This window comes from Cucurbita maxima, unplaced genomic scaffold, assembly GCF_002738345.1.
Source record: "Cucurbita maxima cultivar Rimu unplaced genomic scaffold, Cmax_1.0 Cma_Scf00006, whole genome shotgun sequence".
Lineage (NCBI taxonomy): Eukaryota > Viridiplantae > Streptophyta > Magnoliopsida > Cucurbitales > Cucurbitaceae > Cucurbita > Cucurbita maxima.
Window position 1 is genome coordinate 1,927,060 of NW_019272022.1, and position 27,176 is coordinate 1,954,235.

The window sequence follows — 27,176 nt, forward strand, 5'->3', positions numbered from 1 at the left end:
TTTTTTTTTTTTTTTTTTTTTTTTTTTTTTTTTTTTTGGTGAAATTTAATTTTTATTCAAAGTTTTCAATTTTTTAATTATTTAATAAATAAAATAAAATCAGCCTTTAACACAAAAGAAAAAAAAAACATTTTAAACTATATAATAAATATTTAGAAATTAAAATCGAATATATTTTAATTTGATTCGAACATGTGGGTCCCACCAACACCACAGGTACCGGAGAGCGTGGTAGATGCAAGATCGACGGCGTACAACAGAGGGAGGGTGTTCATCCACGGCGCAAATGAGGCGGCGGCGGCCGCATACCGGAAGCAGTTTCAGACGGACCTCGCCGGATTCCTCCAAGCCAGGGCCCAGGAGCTGAAGAGGAGTGGGTCCATGTTCCTTGTCTGCTTGGGTCGTACCTCACTGGACCCCACCGACCAAGGTGGGGCCGGCCTCCTCTTTGGGACCCACTTTCAAGATGCTTGGGATGATCTCGTCCAAGAGGTACCAAATTGCAATTATTGAAATTATATGGATGGAAATTAAAATATATCTAATTATAAGGACTAAATTAAAATTTGTGGTAGGGGCCAAAATGAGAAGTGTAAGAAGCAAGAGACATTTTTTGCGTGTAAGAAAAAAGAAATCCCGACAAAATAATCACAGCCGTTGATATTTTTGTTTCATACGGAACTATCTTACGTATAAATGCAGCTGAATAATTCCCCCACCACCTGTTTTATATCTCTCCTTTACCAGACCAAAAAGCAAAAATCACTTTTTTTCAAGAGATAATGATTCAGTGCTGCCGGTCTCACTGAGTCCCTTTTTTTTAATACTTTTATATCGTCTGATGTCCCCTCCGACAATTCCATCCATCCGTCCACTTGTCGGAAGGAGAATGATTGTGTTCCCCCACAATATTGTATTATTATTGTTTCATGGAATTGCATGCATTATCCACATTTTCCTCTTTTTAATTTTAATATAATTTAATTAATTTTGGTATTTAGGGATTGATAAGCAACGAAAAACGTGATAGTTTCAACATTCCAGTATACGCACCGAGCTTACAAGACTTCAAGGAAGTAGTAGAAGAAGATGGTTCGTTTTCCATAAACAAGCTTGAAGTTTTCAAAGGAGGCAGTCCATTAGTAGTGAACCAGCCCGACGACGCTGCAGAGGTTGGTCGAGCTTTAGCCAACAGTTGTCGAAGTGTCTCTGGTGTTCTTGTTGATGCCCACATCGGTGATCGACTCGGAGTTGAACTCTTCTCTCGAGTCGAATGTAGAGCTACAAACCATGCTAAAGACCTTCTCGAAAAGCTTCAATTCTTTCACATTGTGGCATCGCTTTCCCTCGCATAAAAACGACACAAAAATTAGGGTTTCTTCGCCATTTTCTCTCTTATTTTTGTTCATTATAACTTCGTTAGTGTGTTGTTTTGAGTCATTTTACTGACTGTGTAATGTTCATCTTGGCTTCTTGGAATCCCCAAAAGAAATATTGTAAAAAGAAGCTAAGTGTGCAGTGTAACCTTCTCTTAGTTTAAGGCTTATTTGTATGTTCAATAGTCTCAAAAGTAGTTGTGTATTTATGCATGTACGTACGGGACTATGTTCGGTTGAGATCGGTGTTAGGGGCTGACAAGTAAGACCTGTTTCGAGTAGAGGAAGAGTAGGGTTATTTCGAGAGTATTATAACGATCATATAATGTTATATATATATTAGATTGAGATTCGTGTCGACTTAATGGCTGGTTACATGTATGAATGTAATTGTATTCTTATTTCGAAGAGTGGAAATCACTGAAAGAATTGACAATGTATTCAAGTTTTATCGTATTTTGAATGTCGAGAAATGTCTATTTCGTCAATCAAAATAAGATTACTAACGTTCTTTATCTGATATTTGTGCCATTTTTTATAATTTTCAATAAGGGTGTTCGTATGACCCGAGAACCCAACCAACTTGAACTACTCATCTTAAGCCATAAAAGTTGGGTTGGGATGGGTTAGATTTTTTCAATTTGGGTTGAGTTGAATTTTTAGAAAACGGGAAAATTCAATGTGATTCACGAATTGACATTTTTTTATCAGGTTAACTCGACCAACCCAAAAGTAAGGGTACAACCCAGCTCAACTCTACCGTACTTTTAAGATTATATTTGTGAAGATTAAGAATATTTAACGTTTGTAACCATTGTTAATAAGCGTGGTGACTTATAAATGTTTGATATTTGAGTTTTATGAGATTTTAATTATTAATGTAACATGTTAGGGATACGTATAATTTTTTTAAAAAAAAATTAACAAAAAAAAAAACTCGTACATCCCACTAGTGCTCGACGACAATCTTCTTCCACTGGCACTCGACAACAATGACCTCTTGAAACCCTAAAGACATGGCAACATGGTGAATTTTAAAGGAAAAAGTCATAGAGAATCAAGCCCCATTACGTGACAAATCACAACCAACCCGAGAGTGTTCTAAGAATCAAACATCTTTTCTTCTATGAGGACTTCCGAAAGAAAATTGCAATCATAGTTTATCGACCACTAACAAGACAATGAGATTGGAGATGAGCAAAGTTGCTCGACCGATAAGGAGAGGAACGAAGCCGCTTTACCGCAAAAGAATGGATTAACTAAGGTGACAGAAGAAGCTCACTGACGGTTCGAATGGCGATTGGCCTCCTTGTACACTCTAAGACTATGAGATACTACTGTTCATAAATGAAAAATAAAACATTAAACAACATCGTGTATCACGCTGCATTGACTTAAACCTAACAGAAAAGAATGACGATCCACAAAGCTTCAATGGCCGAAATCACCTTAAGAGGAACTTTATACGCTAAATCGATTGAGAGAAAAGATTTACGGCGAGAACGTGAAAGGAATAGTGAAAACATTAACTCAATCGATCGTAAAAATGGTTAAAACGCACAATCTCAAAGAATGAATTAAAGACCTACTTGTGACTTGATCAATGAAAACCGTTAGAATTTTTTATACTGATACAATAAAGTTAAAATGCGATCATTTTGTTTAATTTAAATATTAAAAAGATAAAATAAATTAATAAATTCAATATTATTCTATAATAAAAATATAATAGAAGAACGTAGATAAATATTTTAATTTCTATATATATATAATAATGAATAGTTAACTTCTGAATTTATTTTTTAAATTTTAATTATTAATAAAACACGTGAAATTAATATATATTATTGTTCAAAATTTAATATCTAATATAATATATAGCTTAAAAAGTAAGCTAACAATTCGGCGGTGGTTGTGTAGTTTAATTCGGAGTACAAAGATTTACGGATTCGGCGACTACGGTGTCAGCGCTGAAGATCACAGCCGAAACAAATCTTTGGGGCTTCAATTTCAATGGAGGGAATTGGATCCAGATTGGGCCGAGTCTCCTCCCGCTACGGTCCGGCCGCTACTGTCTTCAACGGCCCCGTCCGGAAGTGGAAGAAGAAGTGGGTCCTGGCTTCTTCCTCGTCCTCCGGTGTTGCTAATCAGTCCTTCTTACTCCCAATCCAATGCTCAGGAGCTTCTTCTCTGCCGCTGGACCCCGATTCCTTCGTTCCTCGGAAGCCGACGGAGCCGCCGCGCTGCCCGACGAGCCGCCCAGACGGAAGTTCCGTTACACTCCTGTAAGTCTGATCAACTATCCGAATTCTTAAGTGAGTTAGCGATTGCGTTTGCGGTTGTTGAATGTGAATTGGTTTTGACCTAGGGAGTGTCGCTGATTTCTGAGGGAAATTAAGTGAGGGTTTTTTGAAGTTCTTAATCAATCTCGTATGTTGTTGATTTTTTAAGAACGATGTAATTCTCGGAACTCGTTTGTAAGAGTAATTTTGATTTCTAGTTACTGAGTAAAGCATTCTCTTCGTTTTTGTATAATTTATCTTCTGAATTGATTAGAGTATAGGTCTTTTCATTGTTGCCTGTTCTTCTAGATTAGAATTTAACTACGAGCAAATAATTTAGCTGTGTTTGGTTGTGAAGTGCAGATTGCTGTGCTGGAGGAACAGAGAAATGCAGAATTGAGAAGTGTTAAAGATGAAATTAGAACAAAAGAAATGGATCAGTCTGCAGCAAAGACGGCTACTGTGAGCAATGAGGCTCAGGGAGAGCTAAATGTCAATGAGATTTTCAAGGAAGAATCTCAGGTAACTGACTGATTTCACCTTGGTTTGTTTATTGTTTTCTGGTTCTTGTTCTTGCTCTCTGTCAATGGCTGCCTTCTTGGTGATTTCTGATATTGATTGTTGTTCTGTGTTTGGCTGGGTTGACTTACTAGATGTCTAGATCTTTTCAACAATTTACTATTCCTTACACATGATTGGAAGATATAGTTCACATAGTAATTGACCAGGCACAAGTATAACATGGTGTTGAGGAATCTTTTATGTTAATTGAAAAGGTTACATGCTCATGTTGTTTATCAACAAACAATTAAGAACGTGTAACTAGGTTTTTCTTTTTTGGCTTCTCGAGTTTGTAACGGTGAAATCTCATATTCAAGGCAAATGCAGGACAGTCAAATAGTATGATGAGAATAGCTTAGCACATGGACGGTCAAATAGTTGTCTGATGAGAATAGTTGAGCGCATGGACGGTCAAATAGTTGTTTGATGAGAATAGTTGAGCGCATGGACGGTCAAATAGTTGTTTGATGATAATAGTTGAGCGCATGGACGGTCAAATAGTTGTTTGATGAGAATAGTTGAGCGCATGGACGGTCAAATAGTTGTTTGATGAGAATAGTTGAGCGCATGGACGGTCAAATAGTTGTTTGATGAGAATAGTTGAGCGCATGGACGGTCAAATAGTTGTCTGATGAGAATAGTTAGAGCGCATGAACAGTCAAATAGTTGTCTGATGAGAATAGCTGTGGTGCACCCAAGCTAGCTCAAATGCTCACAAATATACCGAAAGAGAAAATAAAAAACTCGTGTTCCAGGGTAGGTGAAACATGAGTTGGTTGATTGGCACCAACTACATGGAAATATTGTAGGAGAGAAGAATTTTTTGTTGCAGAACCAGATTTCTCTTTTTCGTTCTGATCTCAGGGAACCTTGAGCAATGAACACCTGGTAAAATCGATGCTATTCTTTACATACCACCATGGCAGACTCTAGGGATAAGTTATCAATTCACATACTCATGAACTATGACATAGTTTTCCAGATTAGCATAATCATAGAAAAGTTGTAGATTCTTCTGAAGAACTTGATGAACCTGCACATTCTCTTTGCAGGAAAAGGGCAAGATTCTAAACAGCCTGCATGATGTAGGCAAGAAAAATTTAGATTTGGCGTTGTGCTTGAACGGTCAGAACCAAGATTCTGCTGGTAAGAGCTCTTAGTATCTGCGAACAAGACCGAGCTCGAGCTGGTTTTGTCGTATGGGAATGGTATAGCAGAAATTAGTCTGTAATGTGATAGTATCTTATCCAATGGTTAACTTGGAAGCACATTGTTTTATAGTTAGTGTTTGTATATGATTTAGGGATAATGGGGGATGGATCAGTATATAATCTGGAAGAACCTTTTGGGAGTTTGTTTGTGGAAAGTGTATTTATTCTTCCTGAATAATGTGCAATCAGAATGCTGTAGGAAGAACAAATTGTGTTCTTGAAAATGTTTTCATTACACCATCGCCCATCACATGTGTTGATCTTGTTTTTTTGTTCTTCGTTCTGTTGTTTAGAAACATGAACTTGAGCTCCATAGCAGTATCTATGTCTTCAGACATCATTCGCCGAGTTATTTTCCAATGCTCGAGTCACACCGACCGACTTCGGTTGGCCGAAGAACTCGTATAGCATTATACCTAGACTGTCATAGAGAACATGAGAAAATCATACCAAACTGTTATACTGTACTAGGTTAGAAGCAGTATTTAACAGTAGTATGTTGTCGCGCCCCACCAAAGTTGCCGGTTCTTGCTTGTTGATGAGAGGTAGAAGGAAAAAGTTCGAGATGGATTTAAGGACGTTTAGTCTTTTGATTCAAGTAGGAATCTCGAGAGAGCGAAGCATACCTTTTCCCTCATTAGTCACGAGTATGTTGATAGTCAAATTATTCCATTTGAGAGATTAAGTCAAAACAAATGCGCGACTGAAAAGATTTCATGTTCGAATTTTTACTTCAGAAAAAACACAGATTTCATGTTTGAAATTGAAATTCACGTAGCCCAGAAGCGCGTGGGGAAGAAGCTTTACCTAGCGTAGGGATGCGTACAACATACATCATACATGCCAAGCAAAACGTGAATGCTTGAATACATCCAACGCGCATTTTTCGCGCGTGAAGCAACGTTGCAGAACAACAGCCAAGGAAGGACATTTTTTAATTATGAGGTTTGTTGAAGAGCAAACGTTATCTCATACCTCAAACAAAAATAATTAAATAAAAACATTAATTTTGAAATCTTAAAGCTGCGGAGATAATTCTTATTATTTTTAGAGGGGGAAAATTTAGAGACCCAAATAGACCTTTTGAAAGTAGAAGATAGACCAAATTGTATGTTTTTTAAGTAACAAAAGTCAAAACCAACCCGAGCCGACGTTTTAAAACATACCCCAATCACAATATAGACCTATACTAACACGAGTCAAGCCAAAATGAATATTTTGAAATATACCCTGATCACAATATAAACCTTATACCAACACGAGTCAAATCAAAATAGACATTTTGAAATGTACCCTGATCACAATATAGACTTTATACCGACACGAGTCGAATTAAAATAGACATTTTGAAACGTACCCGGATCACAATATAGACCCTATACCTACACGAGTCGAACGAAAACAAATATTTTGAAACGTACCCTGATCACAATATAGACCCTATACCGACACGAGTCGAACCAAAACAGATATTTTGAAACGTACCCTGATCACAGTATAAACCCTACATTGACACGAGTCGAACCAAAACATATATTTTGAAATGTACCCTGATCACAATATAGACCCTACACCGACACTAGTCGAACCGAAACAAAACAGATATTTTGAAATATACACTGATCACAATATAGACCCTATACCAACACGAGCCAAACCAAAACAGACATTTTGAAACGTACCCTAACCACAATATAGACCCTATACCGGAAACCCTAATTTAAAAGCATAACCCCATCTAAAATACACTTTAAAAAGCCTCGATTTGAAGCAACCCAAGAGATCAAAGCAAAAATTAATGGAAAAATCAGGCTCCTCCTTCATCTTCCTAGCTTTCTTCCTCCTTCAAACACTGACCAAACATGAAGCCACCAAAGTTCCAGCCATCATAGTATTCGGAGATTCCTCTGTAGATTCAGGCAACAACAACCACATCTCCACCGTTCTTAAGAGCAATTTTCCTCCTTATGGCCGTGATTTCGACGGCGGAAAGCCCACCGGAAGATTCTCCAACGGCAAGATCATTACAGACTTCATCTCTCAAGCTTTTGGAATCAAAACCACCATCCCAGCCTACTTGGATCCAAGCTTTAATATCACTGATTTTGTCCACGGGGTTTGCTTTGCTTCCGCCGGAACCGGCTATGATAACGCCACTTCTGATATATTTGTGAGTTGATTCTCGATCTTTCATAGATGTTCTTGGGTTAAATTGGGTCGGGTTGAGACATTTTTTTAACTCGACCTAATTGTTCGGGTTTTTTCAATTTAAACAACTCGTGAATCAACCCAATACCTAAAATTTTCATTTATTTGAACCGAACTAAATCCAAATACATTCGACTGACTCAAACATCTCCAACATCGAATAGTTAATATTACTCATTGCATTTTCTCTCTCTTGTCTTGTTTGTATTTACAGTGTCTTACATTTTCTCTCTCTTATTTCTTTGTGTTCATCTCGATTGAGTGTGTGAGTTGTTATACAGACTCTGACACTTGATTCTTCTTATACAGTCGGTGATCCCTCTATGGAAGCAACTCGAGTACTACAAAGAATACCAAACCAAACTCCGAGACTATCTTGGTGCTTCAAAGGGCAACGCCACCATAGCTAAATCTCTCTATCTCATCAGCTTAGGCACCAATGACTTCCTCGAAAACTACTTCCTTCTTCCTCAGCGGTCGTCCAAGTTTTCCGTGGAAGAGTACCAGAGTTTTTTAGTGCGAGTGGCTGCGGAGTTTGTGCGGAAGTTATACAAGCTCGGGGCGAGGAAGATGTCGATCGGGGGTCTCCCGCCGATGGGATGCCTTCCATTGGAGAGGACCTCTAGCGTGGTTTTTGGAGGTGGTGGTGAGTGTGTTGAGAAGTACAATGGAATTGCAAAGGATTTCAATGGGAAGTTGATGGGGTTGGTGGAGATGTTGGAGAAAGAATTGGGTGGGATTCGGATTGTGCTTTCGAATCCCTTCGATGTTCTTCATGATATGATTGATCATCCTAGCTACTTTGGTGAGTGAGTTCTTCAAATTCTCTTTGTGGTTTGATTTTTCTTTAAGCAAATGATACGATATGATTGACGGTTTTGTTAGGTTAGTGGGACGAGAGAAACTAAAACTAGGCGTGTTCAAAAAATTCTATGACTCGAAAAACTCGATCAAAGAATGAGATAGGTTATCAGCATATTTGGATTGAGTTAGTGTAACGGTCCGGTACAAGCCCGCTAGCAGATATTGTTCTTTTTGGGTTTTTTCTTTTAGATTTCCCCCAAGGTTTTTAAAACGCGTCTACTAGAGAGAGGTTTTCATACCTAATGTTTCGTTTTCCTCCCTAACTGATGTGGGACCCCCTAATCTACCCCTTTGGGGCTAGCGTTCTTGCTGGCATACCACCTTGTGTCCACCCCCTTTGAGCGTTAACCTCCTCGTTGGCACATTGCCCGATGTCTGGCTCTAATATCAACTTGTAACGGCTCAAGCTCACCATTAGCAAATATTGTCATCTTTGGCTTTTCTTTTTGGGCTTCCCCTCAAAGTTTTTAAAACGCGTCTACTAGAGAAAAGTTTTTTCATACCCTTATAAAGAATGTTTCGTTTTCCTCCCTAACCAATGTGGGACCCCCTTCGGGGCCCAGCGTTCTTGCTGGCATACCACCTCGTGTCCACCCCCCTTTGAGCCTCAACCTCCTCGTTGGCATATTGTCCGGTGTCTGGCTCTAATACCACCTGTAACGGCTCAAGTCCACCGTTAGCAAATATTATCTTCTTTGGACTTCCCCTCAAGGTTTTTAAAACACGTTTACTTGAGAGAGGTTTCCATACCCTTATAAAATATACTTCGTTCTCCTGTCACACCACCTCGTGTCCACTCCCTTTGGTGTTCAGCCTCATTGCTAGCACATCACTCGTTGTCGGGCTCTGATACCAACCTGTAATGGCTCAAGCCCACCGCTAGCAGATATTGTCCTCTTTGGGCTTTCCCTCGATTTTTAAAACACATCTATTAGACAGAGTTTTCACACTCTTATAAAAAATGTTTCGTTCTTCTCCCTAACCAATGTGGGATCTCACACAACCCTAACTAAAGCAGATAGTTTTTCCTCGAGAAGGTCACAATGTAACTAGACCCGAGGTATAGGTTTAAAAAATCCGAATATCTCGATAACGGTAGCCCCTTTTTCTCTCTATTCTTTCTCCTTTTTCATCCGTTTTTATGTAACTTTTGGACCCTTTTTGCTTGTGATGACAGGGTTTAGCAACTCAGCAAAAGCATGCTGTGGAACAGGCAGGTTTGAGATGGGATTCATGTGCTCAAGATTGAGTCCATTTACATGTGATGATGCCAACAAGTACGTGTTTTGGGATGCCTTTCATCCCACACAAAAGGCTCATTCCATTATGGCAAATCATATTGTTAAAACTTATCTATCAATCTTTCTTTGAACATAAAAACTTTGATAAATAAATAAATAAATGAGTGAGTGAATATACCTATAAATCCCATTTGTTTACGTGAACGGTACGATTCGTGTTAAAATAGTAGTAGAATGTGTACCGAACCACGAGATGGTATGATTTTTTAAGACGGTTTCTTCTGTTTGTAAAAGTAAAATGTATAGGATTGTGTATGTTTGATGTTAATGGCTTCATCGAGCTGATCGCTTGAGTCTATAGGTTGTCCTCATGGGCAGTTCCTCTCAAGGTCGGTCTTGTCTAATCGAAGTCAACTGACTCATGTAGAATATAGGGTGAGCTTTCACCAAACTGATCACTTGAATCTATATGTTGTCTCTCCTATCCGCTTCTCTACAATATGACTTTTCTTTCTTTACGGTTGGGTCAAAGTTTGAGCAAGTTAGATCGGACTTTTGGAGTTATTTTCAAACTTGAAATTTCAAGTTGGTCGAGTTAGCTTCTTGAATGAACTGAATAAGGTTCACAACCCAACCAACCCAACTCTTTTTTGGGTTGGATCAGGTTGAATGGCGGGAAAGGTTGATTTTTTTCTTAATTATTTTAAAAACTCGTATTTATTCATGTTACATAAATATCTAAAATCTCATATCAAGCATTCATAAGTTACAAAACATCACCAATATTTATTATAAATGTCTTTTCAAGAAGTACATGAGTCACCAACCTAAAATATTCAAACGGGTCTGAGTTAAACCGACAAAAAGAAACTCAACCGGTAAAAAAATCAAAATTTTAATTCTTCAAAACTCAGCCAAACAAGAAAAAAAAATTAAATTGGATAGCTTGAATTATTCAAGTTGTCGAGTCATTTAAGCACTCCTACCGTTAATGTCTAACTAAAAAAACATTCAATTTTTGCTAGTTGGATAAAATATTTGGATTTTTATTCAATTAATTTTTATCAGTAATATTTGTTAAGGTGCTAATAAATTTCGAAATTCTATGATTATTTTGATATATTTTTTTTTTTATATTAGCACAAAAATTAGGTCTCATTAGACCCTTAACTGAATTGCTAAACCTGAGTTGAGCATGCGTGAGTGTGGTCACCTTATGGGTTTAGTTGGAATTTCATTTTTACTATTTCTAATATAATATAATATAATACTTACAATAAAATAAAATAAAATAAAAATTTGTTAAAGATAATTATTACTTGACTTTCAAGATTATTTAACGTATAAGGTGGATTATTTAAAATAATTATACACTTATAAACTAAGTCTAATCAAATTAATTCACCTAATTATTTCACAATATTATTATTTCATTGTGGGTACAAGTTCAGAAAAGAGGAAATTGCAACAAAAAAAAAAAAAAAAAAAAAAAAAAAAAAAAAAAAAAAAAAAAAAAAAGGGGTAGAAAGGCATAGGGAAAAGCCTTATATTGTGTTGGGTGATTCAAAATGGAAGTAAAGAGAGTGACAAAAACAAGACAAAGAATCAGACAGAATCCGAGGAATTTTTATGCNATAAACTAGAAAATTAAAAAAAAAAATACAAAGTAAAATGTAAATTATAAGAAAACAATACGTGGGGAGGGGAGAAGGGGACACTAATTAAACAAAGATCGAAGAATACAGCACACAAATACAAGGCAGTGGGAAGTGGGAATTAATTAATTAGTTACGATAATAATATTAATAATAAAAATGTTGAATGTGGGGTTTAAGAAAAACCGATGGTTTTGCCAAGCAGCCAAAGAACCAAGGATAACTCTATTCCAAAGATGGTGTGGAGTGTAGTCCTATCCAGGGTAAACCCGTATATGGTTATCCCAGCTCTGTTGTTCTCGAAGTACGTCACTGCATTCACCAACCAAACCAAACCCATTAATCTATACTTAATTTCTTAATTTCTACTTAATTTTCGATTTAGATTAGGAATTTTGGGATTTTACCTAAGGCCTGTCTCTTTTGGAACGAGATGGTGCTGTAAGCGTAGGCTGGGATCAACTTGGTGTTGTCCAGTTCATCTTCTTCGTCACAACCCTCCTCCCCATCTGATTCCTCATCTCCGCGCGGTGTCACCGGAAACATAAGGTTTCCGTCGGCGGGAGCGGCGGCAGCCATGGGGGTCTCCCCGTCTGTCACGTCGAAAGAATCCAACGTCGCACATACGTGCCACTTGGCAGCAAGCGCCGTCACTGACTGCGCTTTGTGGGTGATTTTTGTGGCGCTCCGTAGTAGTATCATCAGACTTGTCAGTAGCGTCATCGAGCACAGCTGCACCCATTTTCATACTTATTTTTAATTCAATCTAAAATTAATTGCAATCAAACCGATTCTCCCCCTTCCCTTTTAAAACATGTTTTTAAAACATAATTGTAAGGGAGAGATTTCTACGCTACGACGTTTGATTTCACGTACCGCAAGTTCGCCGGCGATGTAGATGTTGAGGGAGGAGGACTTGGTAGTCATGAGTAGAGAAGTGAACTGACTGCCGGTGACAAGGATCAACGACCACAATATGAAGGCGCGGTACCGGTGGCTGATGATTCTCAAGTGCCGTCTGATTCTCAAATGCTCGGACAGGACCGACCCCACGTCGGAGTCCACTTGGAATACGGTGGCGAAGTCCTGCAGCCGTAGGATCTGGAGGTCGCAGATCAGACGGAAGAGGATGCACACTAGGAAGATCACTGTGGTTCTGTACAGCCACGACAGCAGCTCCATGGAGCACGCTACTGCGTCGCTCACTATAACGTTCCCTAGGAATGGTATTTGCGACGCGCCTGACGCGTACCACCAGATTTTGTACGCGCTCTCCGCTGCGAAGCATGGGACCACGAATGCTGATAGTACTCTCAGTGATCTCTGCAATAAATAAAATAATAATAATAATAATTAAATTAAATTGTCTTTTTCTTTTTCTTTTTGTTTAAGTTAATTTCTAAGCATTATTTGTCCCTAAAAATAATTTTTAAAATTGTTCTTTAATTAAAAAAAAAAAAAAAAAGGATATTATTTCTAAAAATAGAATTTGAAAAAATAAAACAAATTCGGAGAAGTTCATATTAAAATGAGTCTAAACGCTGAATGAGTTCTTACCAGAAACAGAAAAATACCGCAATCAAAGGCATAAAATTCCAAAGAAGTTGACAGGCAATTGAATGGACAGAAAACCGAATTAAACCAGCAGATTTGTCCAAAAGCCAGATATTAATCCCTAAATCTTTCACAAATTCAAGCTCTCTTTTAACTTCCATGGAAATTTCTCTAACAATTTACCTTGAATTCAAATTCAAGAACAAAAACGATTGAACAATCAAGGAATCAGAATCCAGATCCAATCAGTGGAATGAGAAGAAAGAGATAGATAGATGAGTTTCGACTTGGAATATAACTTACATTGAACTTGTTGGTGTATCCTCTTCTCACAGTTTCGCTTTCATCGCAGAGCCTATCGAAGAACAAGAATCTCCGAAGTCCGTACCTCCTGATGAAATTCGAAAGGCAGAGGAAGGAAACCGTCGCCACACTGCTGAGCGACAATTGAACAACGCGATCGAACGGCCTCGCGTGATGGCTATCACAGGAAGAACAGGCGAGATGGAAATGCGACGTCGCTGGAACGACGATAGCGAAGAGGAAGAACACCGACCACGACAATCCAGCGCTCCAAATGTCCGATTGATCCACGCACATCCATCGTAAATACGATCTGAAGCTATGCAATTCGTCCTGAGCGTGAGAGGCTGAGCGATTGAACACCTTCGCCTTTCTGCTAATCAACGCCTCTCTGCTGGTGTCGCCCATGGCGATTGCGAGCGAAACTCAGGATTGTTCCTCCCTCCTCTGCTTGATTTCTTCGCTTTTTGTAGAAATTGATAGGGACGAACAGGATTCCGATTGTGGATTGCTTGATTGAAGTGATGATAAGGAAATTGGAATTTCTTTCACTTCACCTTTTATAGGTTTGATTTGTTGAAGGTTGAATGAGAAGGGATTTGCAGAGAAGAATGAAAAAACTTCGCAACAATTGAACCCTTTCAGGTTTAGGGGTTTTTTATTTTTATTTTTATTTTTATTTTTATTTTTATTTTTCATTCTTTATTTTATACCAATGGAGGAGCGTATGTGGACAACATAAAGAAGAGAAGGATCACAGCCAACGAAATGACACGTGGCGATGCTTAATTCATTGCTTTTTTTTATTTTTATTTTTATTTTTGGTTTCAAAGTCTTCTAAATTATTTAAAAATAAATTAAAATTTCATCTTATAACCTAATCAAATTATTAATTTAATATTGAATTATGCTCGATTTATGGTTATGTGTCAATCTATTACGGCCGATACAAAAAAAAAATATTTTAAATAATTTATCTACTCATAACTAGCTAATATATTCTCTGTCTTGTCAAAAGAATTTTTATATTTAATCCTTTTATATATAAAAAAAATGTTATTCAAAATATAATAGGCTTAGTTTAAGTCACAAGGTGGAAATTCTCGTATTCTATATGTACATGTTCCTGCCACTCGGATGAGTATTCTTGTTAATATCGCTATGGCTATAAACACTTTCTTCTTCCTATTAACAAACACATCTCATTCTTCTTTGCTCTTCTAGAACCCGTACAGAAATTAGTGCTTTTTCTACGTTGTTTACTTTAGTGACTGGAGGGTTTCGGGGGAGACCTATGTGGGGCACCTTTTCGGTGTGGGATGCTCGTTTAACCTCTGTAATCATCTCGTTTCGTATTTACCTAGGTGCACTGCGTTTTCAAAAGCTTCCTGTGCCTATACTTAAACGATCCCTTGAAAACGAGGATAAAACATGACAAGTAGGTAACGTGGTTATGTCGATACAGAGAATATTGAAGTCATTAAACGTGGAATACGAATTATAAATCTAGATCAAAATCCATTAATATAATTATTTATTTATTGATATGAGTTTAAATATTTGGAGTCGAGACGATTAGAATAAAAAATTTCCATAGGATATGATATAATATAATGTGACATAATTGGGAGAGTAATTTTTAAAGCTTGGACTTCCACATGGGCATGTTTGGTTTATATAAGAGAATTTCATGTAAAACAAGCAATAATATTAAATTATATAATGATAGACAGTTGGCCAATTAAAATACACCACGTGGGAAGCCTGAGATCGACCGATCCAGCGACAGGGGTTTGTTTGATGGGTCAATGAGCAGTTTTGTTGACTTTTAGGTGATAACGTGGGTGATTTTTATTGGTTCCATTTTTTCTCTTTGTCTTTTTATGGCTATTTAATAATTATAATGTAATTAAATTATAATTTTTTTTTTATTTATTTATAATGTTTAAAAATATTTTATTAAAAGTAACATAATTATGGTTGGGTTGTGTTAGTTTTTTATTTTGGGTTAGTCAGGTTAACCTGACCCACTCGAAAATAAGGTTATAACATAACTTAACTCCACTCAACCCAACCTAACCCAACGATCCTACTTGCTTTACCAGATTTTACTGTAAAATAAATAAAGTTTTTATAAATAATTAAAAAAACAACGCTGCAATCCTACCCAACTCAAAAATAGACCGTTAGTTTGAGTTGAGTTGTGAAATTTATTCAGGTTGTTGAAATTTCACGTTCGTACAGAAGATTTTCTTAACTCAACCTAACTTAACCCGTGTATACCCAAGTTACTAATTGTTTAGGAGAATAATAAAAAGAAAAAATGGTAAAAAAAGAAAAAAGGAATAATGTAAAAATATATCTTATATTATACAATTCCCTCCCTTTATTGATGGGATTAATTGGGAATAAATCATAATAATAATAATAATAAATTCTCAATATTATCTATCAAGTTTAGATGCTTTCAAATTAGTATAATAATTGTAATTAAGGGACATAATTAATAGACTAAGGTAGCTTCACATGCACTCCAACACAAAGATCCTTGTTTAGTTGTCTGGTTTAAGGTTAAATATGAAAATAATTTAAGTTTAAATACTTTTAAAATATATATTTTAATTTAAAAAGTTGAAAAATAAAAAACCAAAAATTACGATCGTGAACGTATAGGGCTTAAATTTGACGTGCTCGACGGTTTCATATTTTGTTTATATGTGTTATTATATCATATATTGTTCAACCACGAAGACCAAAAGAGATAACTTACTAACCTCCGATATTCATGACACCTATCGTTTGACACTGCATGAGGAATAGAGTATGTGAAAATAGTCTTAGCAGTGACTCGTACTTGTAGTCAGATACTTTCACCACGAAGTGTTTGTGAGCTGAAACGGAGGTAGAAGTGACAACTTGCTTTTTGTTCCTATATGTTCTATGTCACGTTCGTACAGTTTCAATTGTGTGACGTCATGATCTTAACATGCTCATTAGGGGCATATATTCAACTCGACAACCCGAACCAACCCAATCCAACCCGAACTATAAGGGTTGGGTTGGGTTGGATTAGCATTTCGGGTAAGGTTGGGTTCATTTTTCTGAACCCGAATTGAATCAGTTCGGTTTCGAGTTCATGGGATAAACCCTTGGGTTGACCCGAGCGACCTGATCCAAATAAATATATAAAATATATATTATTTATTTAATTTCATGATTTATCCTTATAGTTTTGTTATTCTAACCAATTGTAAAAAAATATCGGTATTTAATTAATGAGATGTTGAACTATGTTAATAGGTTAGAATTTTCGCTCCTCAATTCCTCTTTTTTATTTTTGTTTTTATGAATAATTATAGATTGATTTGTGTTTGTGTGAATTTTTAATATATTTTATCTAAGATTGTATACGAGTGTAGGTTAATAAAACTTAAAAAAAAAATTGACAACCCACCCGAAAATAAAGGGTTGGGTTGGGTTGGGTTGGGTTGGGTTAGGTTACCAATCCAACCAACCCAAACTTTTTAGGTATGGTCAAAAAAAATCCCTCAACCCAACCCAACCCAACCCGGATCATGTACACCCCTAATGCTCATGACAAACTTTAAAAAGAACTCGAGCCCTATGAACATGTTTCGCCCAACTCTATTTCTCTTTTTAATTTCGTAGTATAGAGATAATCGACATCTACAACAAATCTCATTTGTATACCCGACAATCTTTTCCGAACAAATGAACTTATAATAAAACCTAAGATGATATACTCCTGTTAAACAAAGAGCCACTCCGCCGGTCCAGCGCCGGCCGAGCAGTGATCCTTCGATGAATACAATGGCTTCCACCGTCCTTTCGGTTCGGCTAACCATATCCACACATACCATACACACAACGAACACGAAAACGACATTTATTCCCACATCTCCCACAATTAAACCGGCTAATATTTACATCAACACACAAACCTCTACAACATCGTCGTGGAAACGGGCAAATCTTACCACAAAACCCGCAGTTTTCACCGTCGGACCGAACATCAACACATCGATGTTTACAACACCTCATGATCTTCTTTCTCTTCCATCCATCATTTTCATTCTTCCAACAGAAGTGTTGTTTTCCGGAGCAATTATGCTTTTGAAAAAACTCGATATCAGCGTCGTGGTCGGTGTAATCGTCGAGCTTGTTGTTTAGCCACGGGGACAAGGGTAAGGCTTCGGCTTCGGCGTCGGCTCGGATGAGGAAGAAGAGGGAGAGGAGAAGGGAAAGATGGGCTAAGGTTGAGAGAGGCATTAATGGAGGGTTTTAGAAGAAAGAAGGGTGTTTTTTTTTCATGTTTTGGTTGAACTTATCAGTGTTCTTTATACTTTTCTTATTATCAGTTACGCCATTGCTTCAGCTTCAAGGAATTAAACTCTTGGGAGGGAAACTGGGAGATAAGAAGGAAAAGAATTACTTTTTTAACCTTTTTTTTTTTTTTAATTGAAAATGTAAGAAATTAAATTTTATAATTTTAAAAATTCACGGACCATCTAGATAAGTATTTTCCGTTCTCCTCCTCAACCAAGGTGGGATATCACAATTCACTCCCTTCAGGTCCCAGCGTCCTTACTAGCACTCGTTCCTTTCTCCAATCGATGTGGGATGCTCACCAAATCCACGCCCCAACCTTTAATGGGGACCTAGCGTCCTTGCTAGCACTCGTTCCTTTCTCCAATCGATCTGGGATGCCCGTCAAATCCACGCCCCAACCTTTAACCCTTATAAAAGATGTTTCGTTCTCCTCCCTAACCAATGTGGGATATCACAATCCACCCCCCTTTAAGGACCAACGTCCTTACTAGCACACCGCCTCGTGTCTTTCTCCTTCGGGGAATAGCCTCCTTGCTAGCACGTAGTCCGATGTCTGGTTTTGATACCATTTGTGACCACCCAAAACCCACCGTTAGCAGATATTGTCCTCTTTGGACTTTCTCTTTCGGGCTTCTCTTCAAGACTTTAAAACATGTCTACTAGAAAAAGGTTTCCACATCCTTAAACGTGTTTCGTTCTCCTCCTCCAACCATTGTAGGATATCACAAATTTAAAAAAAAAAATATTAGACCTACAAGAGTTAGAGGTAGACGACTCATAGCATAAATGGGAGCCAAATCGAGAACGAGAATCAAAACTGAATACGATATCAATAACTTTTTATATTTCTTTTTATCGGTATAATTACACTATAACTTTTTTTTTTTTTTTAAACTATAATTTTATGGGTGGACGAGAAATGCTTATTCATTTTATACCAAAGTATTTAGAACGAGAGAAGCTACTATATTGGAAGTGTCGTGTCGAGAGAAACCTTTGATGAATTAAAAGGTCGAACATTGAATTACAAAAATTAATTCATCAAAGTTTGACATTATGATGAAGGTAAAATATTAGTCGGAGAACGAATCCACTATACTGTATATCATTAACGACAACAATATCTAATTTCTTATTAAACGTTCAAATCTCTCTAAAGGTCAACTATTCATAACGACCGATACGAGATTTAATAATACCAGGGCCGATAATATGAATTTTGACGACGATATATCTTTGTACGAGAGCAAACGAACAATGCTTCCACATGAAGTTTACTATGTTTTAGTGTTAAGAAAGTGTTTGATCTTCAAGAACTCAGCAACCCTTCAATCTTGGTGTTTATGAACTCTCTCTAGACAGTTTTTCTATTTATAAAACTTCCACGTGCATGTGGCTTGGGCTTTGATGACTTTTGGGCTCAAAAATTACTTACTTTGTGGGCTTTGGGCCCAACTATTTAAATTTTATTTAATTTTGACCCAAATTTCAAATATCACCAAATTAAGTTTAATTATTGGGTGAAATGGTCTCCAAATTAAATTTCATTTAATATATTATTAATCTTAAATTTTATTAATTTTATCCTTATATGAAATTATAGCGTTGATATTTTGACGATAATAAACCTACATTATTAATAATTATTAGTATTTAAAAATTATTCATACTGTAAAGTTGGAAATAACGATTCCAACGCTTTTTTATTCAGTCAAATTAGAGCTAAAATAAAAAATACCCGCCTTGATGATGTAACGTAATATATAATATAATATATTATTTGAATTAAAAAATTACTCAGCATTATTATTTTAATATTATATTATTATATTTATAATAAATTTTTAAAGATTTTCTTTATGCTCGCATTATTTATTATATTATAAAATTTAATTCAACTGTTACTCACATTATTAATTATTATATTACATTTATAATAAATTTTAAATTTTTTATTAGTTCCTTTAAAAATTTTGATTTTTCCGTTACTCAAAATATTTATTATTAATTATTATTATATTATATTATTGTTACGAAAAGAATTGAATTGGCTCCTAAAATTTTTATTAAGAAAAGATTGAACTATAGTTATATTTTGGGAGTTTTTTTAATTTTATTTTAAAATTTTATTATAATTTTGACATGTTTTAAGATTTTCATAATTATTAATATTTTGAATTGTATTATATTCTTATCTCTTAATTAATTCAAAAAAATTAATAATTAAAAAATTAAACAAACTTAAATAATTTTATTATTAAACTCTATTCATCTCCATTTTTTTTTTCTCTAAAAAATTAGAATGAATTAAACATGGTAGATAATTGAGGCATATCTTTTTAATGTTTTTTTATTTAAATTTTGAGGTCGGTTTCTATAATATTTTTAAAAGAAATTTGACCCGTAAATAAATATATATTAATAATATATTATATTTATATTTGATCAATTAATTTGACCCGTTAAAATTTATATTCATTTAAAAATTTAGGGCCCACTTTATTTTAATTGAAAATAAGCCTTATTTCAACATTTAATTCCTTTATTATTATTATTATTATTTATTATATATTGAGGTTGAGGGTCAAATTCATGTTCCCAGGATGAGAGAGATTTGACCACAAAAATTATAACCTTTTATTACGTCATCACTTAAAGGCGGCGGCGGCTGAATTAATTTAATAAACTTTTACAAATTGTTTTCTAATTAATTAAATATATTCTAACTTTTATTGTTTAATTAAAATACTAACAAAGTAACGTAGAGGTTATTCGTTTTAAATAAATAATATTTTTTATTTTTAATATAATTTCTAATAAAAATCTCTCTCATGTTGTCCATTTCATTGGAGGCCCCACATTTGCATGTCAAAAAAAAAAATTAAAATTTTAAATTGATGTTCATTTAACTCTAATGAAATTGCCAAATTCCAAATTAAGCTAAATTTCAAATTAATTCAGTTCATTTAACTTAGATGAAAGTGTCGAATTCTAGAAATGAAATTACGTCATGCCTTAGGTCATACTTTGATTGAATAGTCATTTTCGCTCTCGCTTTTAACGTTATGAAGTTACTTTGTGACCTTCCATTCCATTCCATTACAAAGATTGATAGAGATATCAAAAGAATATGGCAAAGGGATATACCAATTTCTCTAACTTTTGAATCTTGTCTTATGCATCAAGTAGTTTGATCATAATAGATTTGACATTCGGGAGATAGGAGGGCCTATCATGACAAAACTTCCCTTTTCACGGTAGGAAAAGGTAAAGCAAGAACTATATATGTCTCATAGTAATCGAGGCGACAGCTTTAAAAGAGGTTAATTTTATCGAAACTGATCGAGATGTGTCTTGAAGATTCCCAAATGTCCTATCAAAACTATAGGAACAGCCAAGCTTCCAACCAAAGACCACAGAGTTATTATTCATAGCACCAGTTCTACTACTAACACACACAGTTTCCACCATCATACACAGTTATAATTCTTATTCATCGCTATCAAACCACCCTTGTAGACAAGTCACTGCATTGCTAAACTAAGCATTCCTGCGTACCGGTCACCGGGAGTCGAGGGGAGGCGTTTTTGGCTTCCACCTTCTTGACACAAGCATCACTTTCCTCCTTTGGGCAACTCGGGCTACCTTCAGCATTTTCAGCATCGCCTGTATTGATGACTTCAAATATGAGCGCACACACTTCTTGAAACCTCTCTTCTGAGAGGGATACCTCCGCGAGGAGCCTCCATGCATTTTCCTCCGATGCCTCCTCATAATCCTCCTTCCTCTTCAATACCATGTGACCGCTTATCTCCCAAACAGCTGGGTTCACTTGGGTTTCGAGGAGCTCTGAGCTCACTTCCCCAAGTGCTTGTTTCTCGGCATAACACTGTTAGTTGTGATCAGTCAGGTCGGAGTAATAATAAGAATATACATAATCGTAAACGATACCATTCGAGAAAATCAGCTTACCTGTGGAAGAAGAAAGATCCGTTGCCCACAATCAGCAATTAAGACATTGAATGGAATGTTGTTTTCTTGAAGGTATATGCAGGCATCAGAAACCGAGTTCGATAGAGCTTGCAAAGAATTTCCGCCCTCAAACACAAGCCCTCTAACCGGATATTTAAGCAGTTCAGAGACCAACACTCCATCTTTCAACGTGATAATTTTCTTCATCGGCGCCTTCTCAATCGGGAAAGGGACAGCCAAGTAATATGCCTAATTCAATATTTAGTTAATTCACATGTTCTAATGTCATTCAGGTGCACTTTTCTTGGTTGTGAATGCATATTAGAAGGCTAGATACCTGAAAGTGAAGGTGATTGATGGTGGCAAATGCGCCCAAGCTGTTATATCCGAGTCGAAAGTACGCATTCCCCGCCTCCGCTGCCATGTGAAGAGCAAGCAAGAAGCTTTCTGGATCGATCCTTTGTGGGAAACACTCAAGAACACGAGGGATCAAAAGAACATGTCCATATTCAATAGGACTGACCTGTTGACATATAATGAAAATGATCTTAAGAAACAAGTATACATAAGAACTCAATCCAAAAACATGAAGAACAGATACAAGTGCACACATTAATGGCAACCACGCTTGGAGAATTTTCAACATCGACCGGGGCATTTGGAATAAACTCTGTATCACCACCATTTTCATTTGGTTCAAACCGAAACAGGACCTCTTCTTGCCCAACCTTCGTGAAGTTGAATTTGCTACCATCAAAGGGCTGGAGAACCTTATCAACTCGAAACTCAGTCGGCCTCTTCTTCAGATGGCGCCCCTCGTTCAACTGAGCAATGAAACCATACTTCCCAGGAATCACCTACATGAAAATTCCCAAAAGATCTTCAGATTATATCCACATCCCAATTAAAAGATCACGTTCCTCAACAAAACTTGTTTCATAAGGTCATCTAAAACTCGAACCTTCGTTTCGCAAGCAGTGACATCATAGCGAAATAGCCCATGCTGCATCCGATCCTCCCACTACAACAATGGCACATCCTTTATAGATATTGAAACATAAGCATAATTGACAATCAAAGCATGTTCATCAACAAACAGACCTCCCCAAGAAGCAGCGAGTCAAGAAAAGCAACAGGAGGAACACTGTTCTCATATTGGCAGCACAAGCCTTTCGAACAAGCTATCTTGTTAAGCTCCTTGAAAGCATACAATGGAATCTTGGCTCCTAAAACAAGAATAAACGACCCGGATTTTCAACTAAATCATAATAAGCCAAGCACATCGTCAAACATGTTCAAGAAGATCTTCAAGGCTAACAAAACGGCCATAATTACAGCCCCAATACCCACAAAAGGAACAAAATCATTCTAGACTATGAATCAAGAAGAAAATACCCAATTTCACTAGCTAGGCATTTTAACAAATACCTTCAATGCAACACTTATTGAGACAGTTCCGGCCGCACCCACCTCTGCGAGAGACTTCCTCGGCCTCGTCCTTTTGGTAATTAGATACCACGGTAGGAACGCGCTTAATACTCAACATATCGACTGCTTCTAATTCAATTCAAATCGAAAACAAAAATCGCCGCCCCAAGAAAAAAAAACGCGAACAGAAACTTCCTGGCGTTAAATCTAAAATCGAAAGAGCTAAAAAGAATAGGATCCTTAAAAAAGGTAGTACAAGGAAGAGGAGGAGAACGAAAAACCACCGCCGGCGAGAAAAAGAAGATCGGAAGGACTACCCCCTTCAGAAGGCAGGGCACCACGCCCGCCGTGCGGCGAAGGATTGGTTGGAGTTATACAACCCTTTCGTCGTACAGCCCGGACATGAATGAACAGCCGGGAAACTACGTGTATAGCCGTGATGTCTACAACTTGACAAACCCGGGTTTTACCCCCACTGGAAAAACCCCTTGTGAGAAATGGCTTCTAGCTTTGACGATCTTTCTCCTCCGTAGCTCAATCCAAGGCACAAGTTCCTCAAAATCGAAGGTGGGGTGTTGATTTTGATGCAAAATTTGCAGAATCCAGAAGGGGAAACGGAACGGGAAGACGAAGGAGAAAGCGAGAGAGAGAGAGAGAGATCGAGAAGCGAAGAAGGGTAAAGGGGTGTAACTGTGGGGTTGAAAGCGGTTGAATGAAGAGAGAAAGTGGTGGAGATTACGATTATATAGAGGAAGATAAGAGAATGGGTCGAGGAGAGGAAATTTGTGTGGTGAAGAATGGCGGTCGTTGTGGCTACAGTTCAGCCATGAATCTCTACCCAAATGCACCATGCCCTCTCCTCATCGACCAATCTAAGATTCTGTTAATTACAAAATCAAGTCGGTTTTCCTTTTTCGTTTCCTTTTTTTCTTTAAAATTTGCCTAAATTATATATATATATATATATATATATATGTATATATATTATTATGTAACGCCCCGTCTACCTGCAATAGATGTCTTTGAGCTTTGCTTTTGTAGCACTCAACTCTTCAAAAACGCTTCTAGTAGGGACAGATTTCAACACTTTTTTAGGGGTTTCATTCTCCTCCCCAAAATATATGAAATACCGCTCCAAAATGACCTCAATTATCTGACTGGTCGAAGAGGGTCGGAACTATATATATTATATAATTTCTATCCGAAATTGTAATGTTAGCGTTAAGAGTATAAAGATGGTCGGAATATTAGATTAAAAAGTTGATGGGTATGAATATTTAATATAATCAAATGTCTAATTTTCAGAAGGAATATTGAAAATCTTTTTTAAAAAAATATAATATTTTGAAATTAGGAAAGAATTTAATTTAAAAATTTAATCTCGGTTATATTTGGAGTATATGTTCGGTGAAATAATTATAAAAAAACATCAAAAAAAAAATTTAAAATTATTTAGATTATTTTATTATACATTTAATTTAAAAATTAAAATTTTCTCGTTGGTTGGATTATACCAATAACTTAACCTAAATACTTTTTTTAATTATTTAAAAATACTATTTATGCATTATTTTAAATTAAATTTTTCATTTTCAAAACTTCAATTATTTTAAATCTTAAAAGAAAGTGTCTTTCAATTTAGGAAGGGAATCTCAAAACCATACATAAGGTAACTGTTTTGTCTTTACGAACAAGAGCAACAAATGTCATGTCATTTGTATGCGCTAGCATTATAACTTCGCTCGTTTCTGTATTTGATTCATCACCATCACTTGGTAGCCCTAATATTTTCCTACAATGGTATGATATTATCCACTTTGAACATAAGCTCTCATGGTTTTACTTTAGGCTTCCTCAAAAGACATCATATTTCTTGATTATAAACTCATGATCATTCACTAATTTATCCGATGTGGGACTTTCATCCAACAACACTAAATTTTTCATAAACCAAAAAATTAAAGATCAAACCATTGTCAAACCGGGCCTCAATATTCAAATTGTTTAAAAGAATCAACAAAATGCCAGTCTTTGAAGTTTGAGTTCGATGTCTACTTGGTCCATAAAATTTGAAAATTAACACTTTTGGTATCCTAAATTTTGAAAAACGATTCTAATTGTCATATCACTTTTTATACTGTCAACTAAAATAACGCTCAAATATACTCGATGAACATTTATAATTAGTTTTCAAATATGAGACCAAACGTGTAAATTTTCAAATTTTATGGACCAAATATACATCTAGCTCAAACTTCAAGGACTAAAAGTGTATTTTGCTCGGAATAATCTTAGCTCAACAAATAGAGGGACGTGAGATCAAAACTCAACCTTAAAAATGATAATATGTATCTTATCTCTCGATTACACGGTTTGGTCGTCAAATATAATTTTTTAAAAAATATATTTATATTGTTTTTTCTTTTATCAAAATTGTTGTCTTTATTTGACCCATATTCATAAAAAAAAATAAAAAGAATAAACTTTAAGAAATAATGCTATTCAAAATAAAATAATTAAAATAATATTTTAATTTATTTTAAAATTTTGTGTTCTAAGTTAGTTTTTAAATTAATGGAATATATTATATTATATTATTTTATTTTATTTATAAAGAATTTTAGAAATTATTTTGACCTTCATTTGACTCGTGATTTTTTTTTTAAAAATTCACCGAGATCAAGATAAGTTAAATATAAAATACATTGATCATAAAATTGAATAATTTATGGCTTGCTAGTATGTTACGGCATCAATTAATTGTTACTAAAAAATTGTATTTTTAAATATAAGGTATAAACTTAGGTTAAAATAACTAATATTAGTTCGCTAGGTTAGTTTAAACAACATCTTTCAATCGGTTCAATATCACAAAATTTAGTTTATTATCAATTTAATTTGTTAGTTAACTTATTATAAGTTATTTATTTATTTTTATTATTTTTCTTTAAAAAAAATGCTCAATTTGTTCGAGAAATTTTGGAAAGATTTTTTCAACACCAAAAAAATAAATAAATAAAAATATGAAAATAATATTTAAAGCAAGTTTTATTTATTTATTTATTTATTATTATTATTTTGAGAAATTGACAGGTTTGAAGTTTTGTACGTTATTTGAGCCCAAATAAATGGCATTCCATATTTGCCTTTATTTATTTCTTTCTCGGGAAGCCATATTCATTTCAATGTTCATATTTCCCAGGGATTGCTAACTTGGGGAGGAATTAATTAAACTTTACTTAAATTACAATTTTACCCCTTTAACTTTTAGATCCGTGTCGCTATAGTCCATCAAAGTCTTTCGAGTCTTAACTTTTAATTTTGTGTCTAATATGTTATGCCAAAATAAATAATTTTGTTTATATTAAATTCAATAATAAAAATTAAACATTTGTTTGAGGAATAATGTGGTATATTCCTCGATAAAAAATGTGATTTGTTGGAATGTTTTAGTTCTTTCTTCGAAATGATTCCGCATTTGAAATATACAACAAATTTATTTTGGTCCTTTCTTCCAAATGGCTTGGGTTCCCCTAATTCATTTATATTAGGTGCATAGAATGATCTTGTATGTCTACATTGTATGAAGCGAAGCCGAGTACCATCTTTAATATTTATCACTTCATTCATAAACCTCTCTAGAATTGGACAACTTATTCTCGAGTAAGTTTGTTGATCTTTTTGGATCGATTTTTTGCTTGTTTATCGAGTTGGGTGAGCTCTTGACGGGTAGATTTTATTGAAGAATCGATCAAAGTCTTGAAGTTTCGTTCGAGTTGTCTTCAAAGAAGTTTCAATCTTCGAAGCTTTTTTTTCCTTTTTCTTTAAAGTCAATTTAAAATTTTATGATTTGAAAGTCTTTGTTTTGTGAACATTTCTCTTGAATATCTTAATCTTTTAAGGCGAATTATTGGGGTTCTATTTATAGAGCTTTTCTTGGACATATGGGCTTCGCTTTAGTGACTTTTGGGCTTGGGCTTTGTTAAATTTAGGCTTAGCTATTGGGCCTTGGGCCTTGGGCCTTTTAATTATGGTCCATACTAACCCGTTATAAAACACATATGCTAGGGAAATATTTCCACACCAACCAATGTGAGACATCGTTTATAAAATTTTCAATAAATAATAAACTATCTGGGAAAATAAGCAAATTACATACGAAGCATCACAG

General features: G+C 35.5%; 5 protein-coding genes across 5 annotated transcripts in view; 3 read left to right on the plus strand and 2 right to left on the minus strand.

The window, feature by feature from the left end:
• The window catches only part of LOC111480601 (indole-3-acetate O-methyltransferase 1-like), a 3,188-nt gene extending 1,464 nt beyond the window's left edge, over positions 1-1,724 (plus strand). The window contains exons 3-4 of the mRNA XM_023125740.1: positions 217-492; positions 1,002-1,724. Of these exons, the coding sequence (XP_022981508.1) occupies positions 217-492; positions 1,002-1,355 (630 nt within the window). The 3' untranslated portion in view covers positions 1,356-1,724. The remainder of the gene's footprint in view (positions 1-216; positions 493-1,001) is intronic.
• A 1,550-nt stretch (positions 1,725-3,274) lies between these two features.
• On the plus strand, positions 3,275-5,646 carry LOC111480708. Its single transcript, XM_023125883.1, has 3 exons — positions 3,275-3,661; positions 4,022-4,180; positions 5,272-5,646. The coding sequence occupies exons 1-3, from the start codon at positions 3,548-3,550 to the stop codon at positions 5,377-5,379; spliced, it is 381 nt and encodes a 126-aa protein (XP_022981651.1). The 5' UTR covers positions 3,275-3,547; the 3' UTR covers positions 5,380-5,646.
• Positions 5,647-7,162: 1,516 nt separating this feature from the next.
• Positions 7,163-9,899, plus strand: LOC111480617 (GDSL esterase/lipase At4g26790-like). Its single transcript, XM_023125760.1, has 3 exons — positions 7,163-7,600; positions 7,948-8,443; positions 9,680-9,899. The coding sequence occupies exons 1-3, from the start codon at positions 7,229-7,231 to the stop codon at positions 9,871-9,873; spliced, it is 1,062 nt and encodes a 353-aa protein (XP_022981528.1). The 5' UTR covers positions 7,163-7,228; the 3' UTR covers positions 9,874-9,899.
• Positions 9,900-11,401: 1,502 nt separating this feature from the next.
• LOC111480583 lies at positions 11,402-13,899 on the minus strand. Its single transcript, XM_023125704.1, has 4 exons — positions 13,256-13,899; positions 12,275-12,721; positions 11,806-12,130; positions 11,402-11,710 (listed from the first exon to the last, which is right to left on the minus strand). Exons 1-4 carry the CDS (start codon positions 13,661-13,663, stop codon positions 11,574-11,576), a joined length of 1,317 nt encoding a protein of 438 aa, XP_022981472.1. The 5' UTR covers positions 13,664-13,899; the 3' UTR covers positions 11,402-11,573.
• Positions 13,900-21,005: 7,106 nt separating this feature from the next.
• LOC111480581 (GDP-L-galactose phosphorylase 2-like) lies at positions 21,006-23,830 on the minus strand. The gene is made up of 7 exons (XM_023125701.1): positions 23,006-23,830; positions 22,679-22,803; positions 22,539-22,598; positions 22,189-22,434; positions 21,915-22,100; positions 21,578-21,826; positions 21,006-21,494 (listed from the first exon to the last, which is right to left on the minus strand). The coding sequence occupies exons 1-7, from the start codon at positions 23,121-23,123 to the stop codon at positions 21,141-21,143; spliced, it is 1,338 nt and encodes a 445-aa protein (XP_022981469.1). The 5' UTR covers positions 23,124-23,830; the 3' UTR covers positions 21,006-21,140.
• Positions 23,831-27,176: the final 3,346 nt, after the last annotated feature.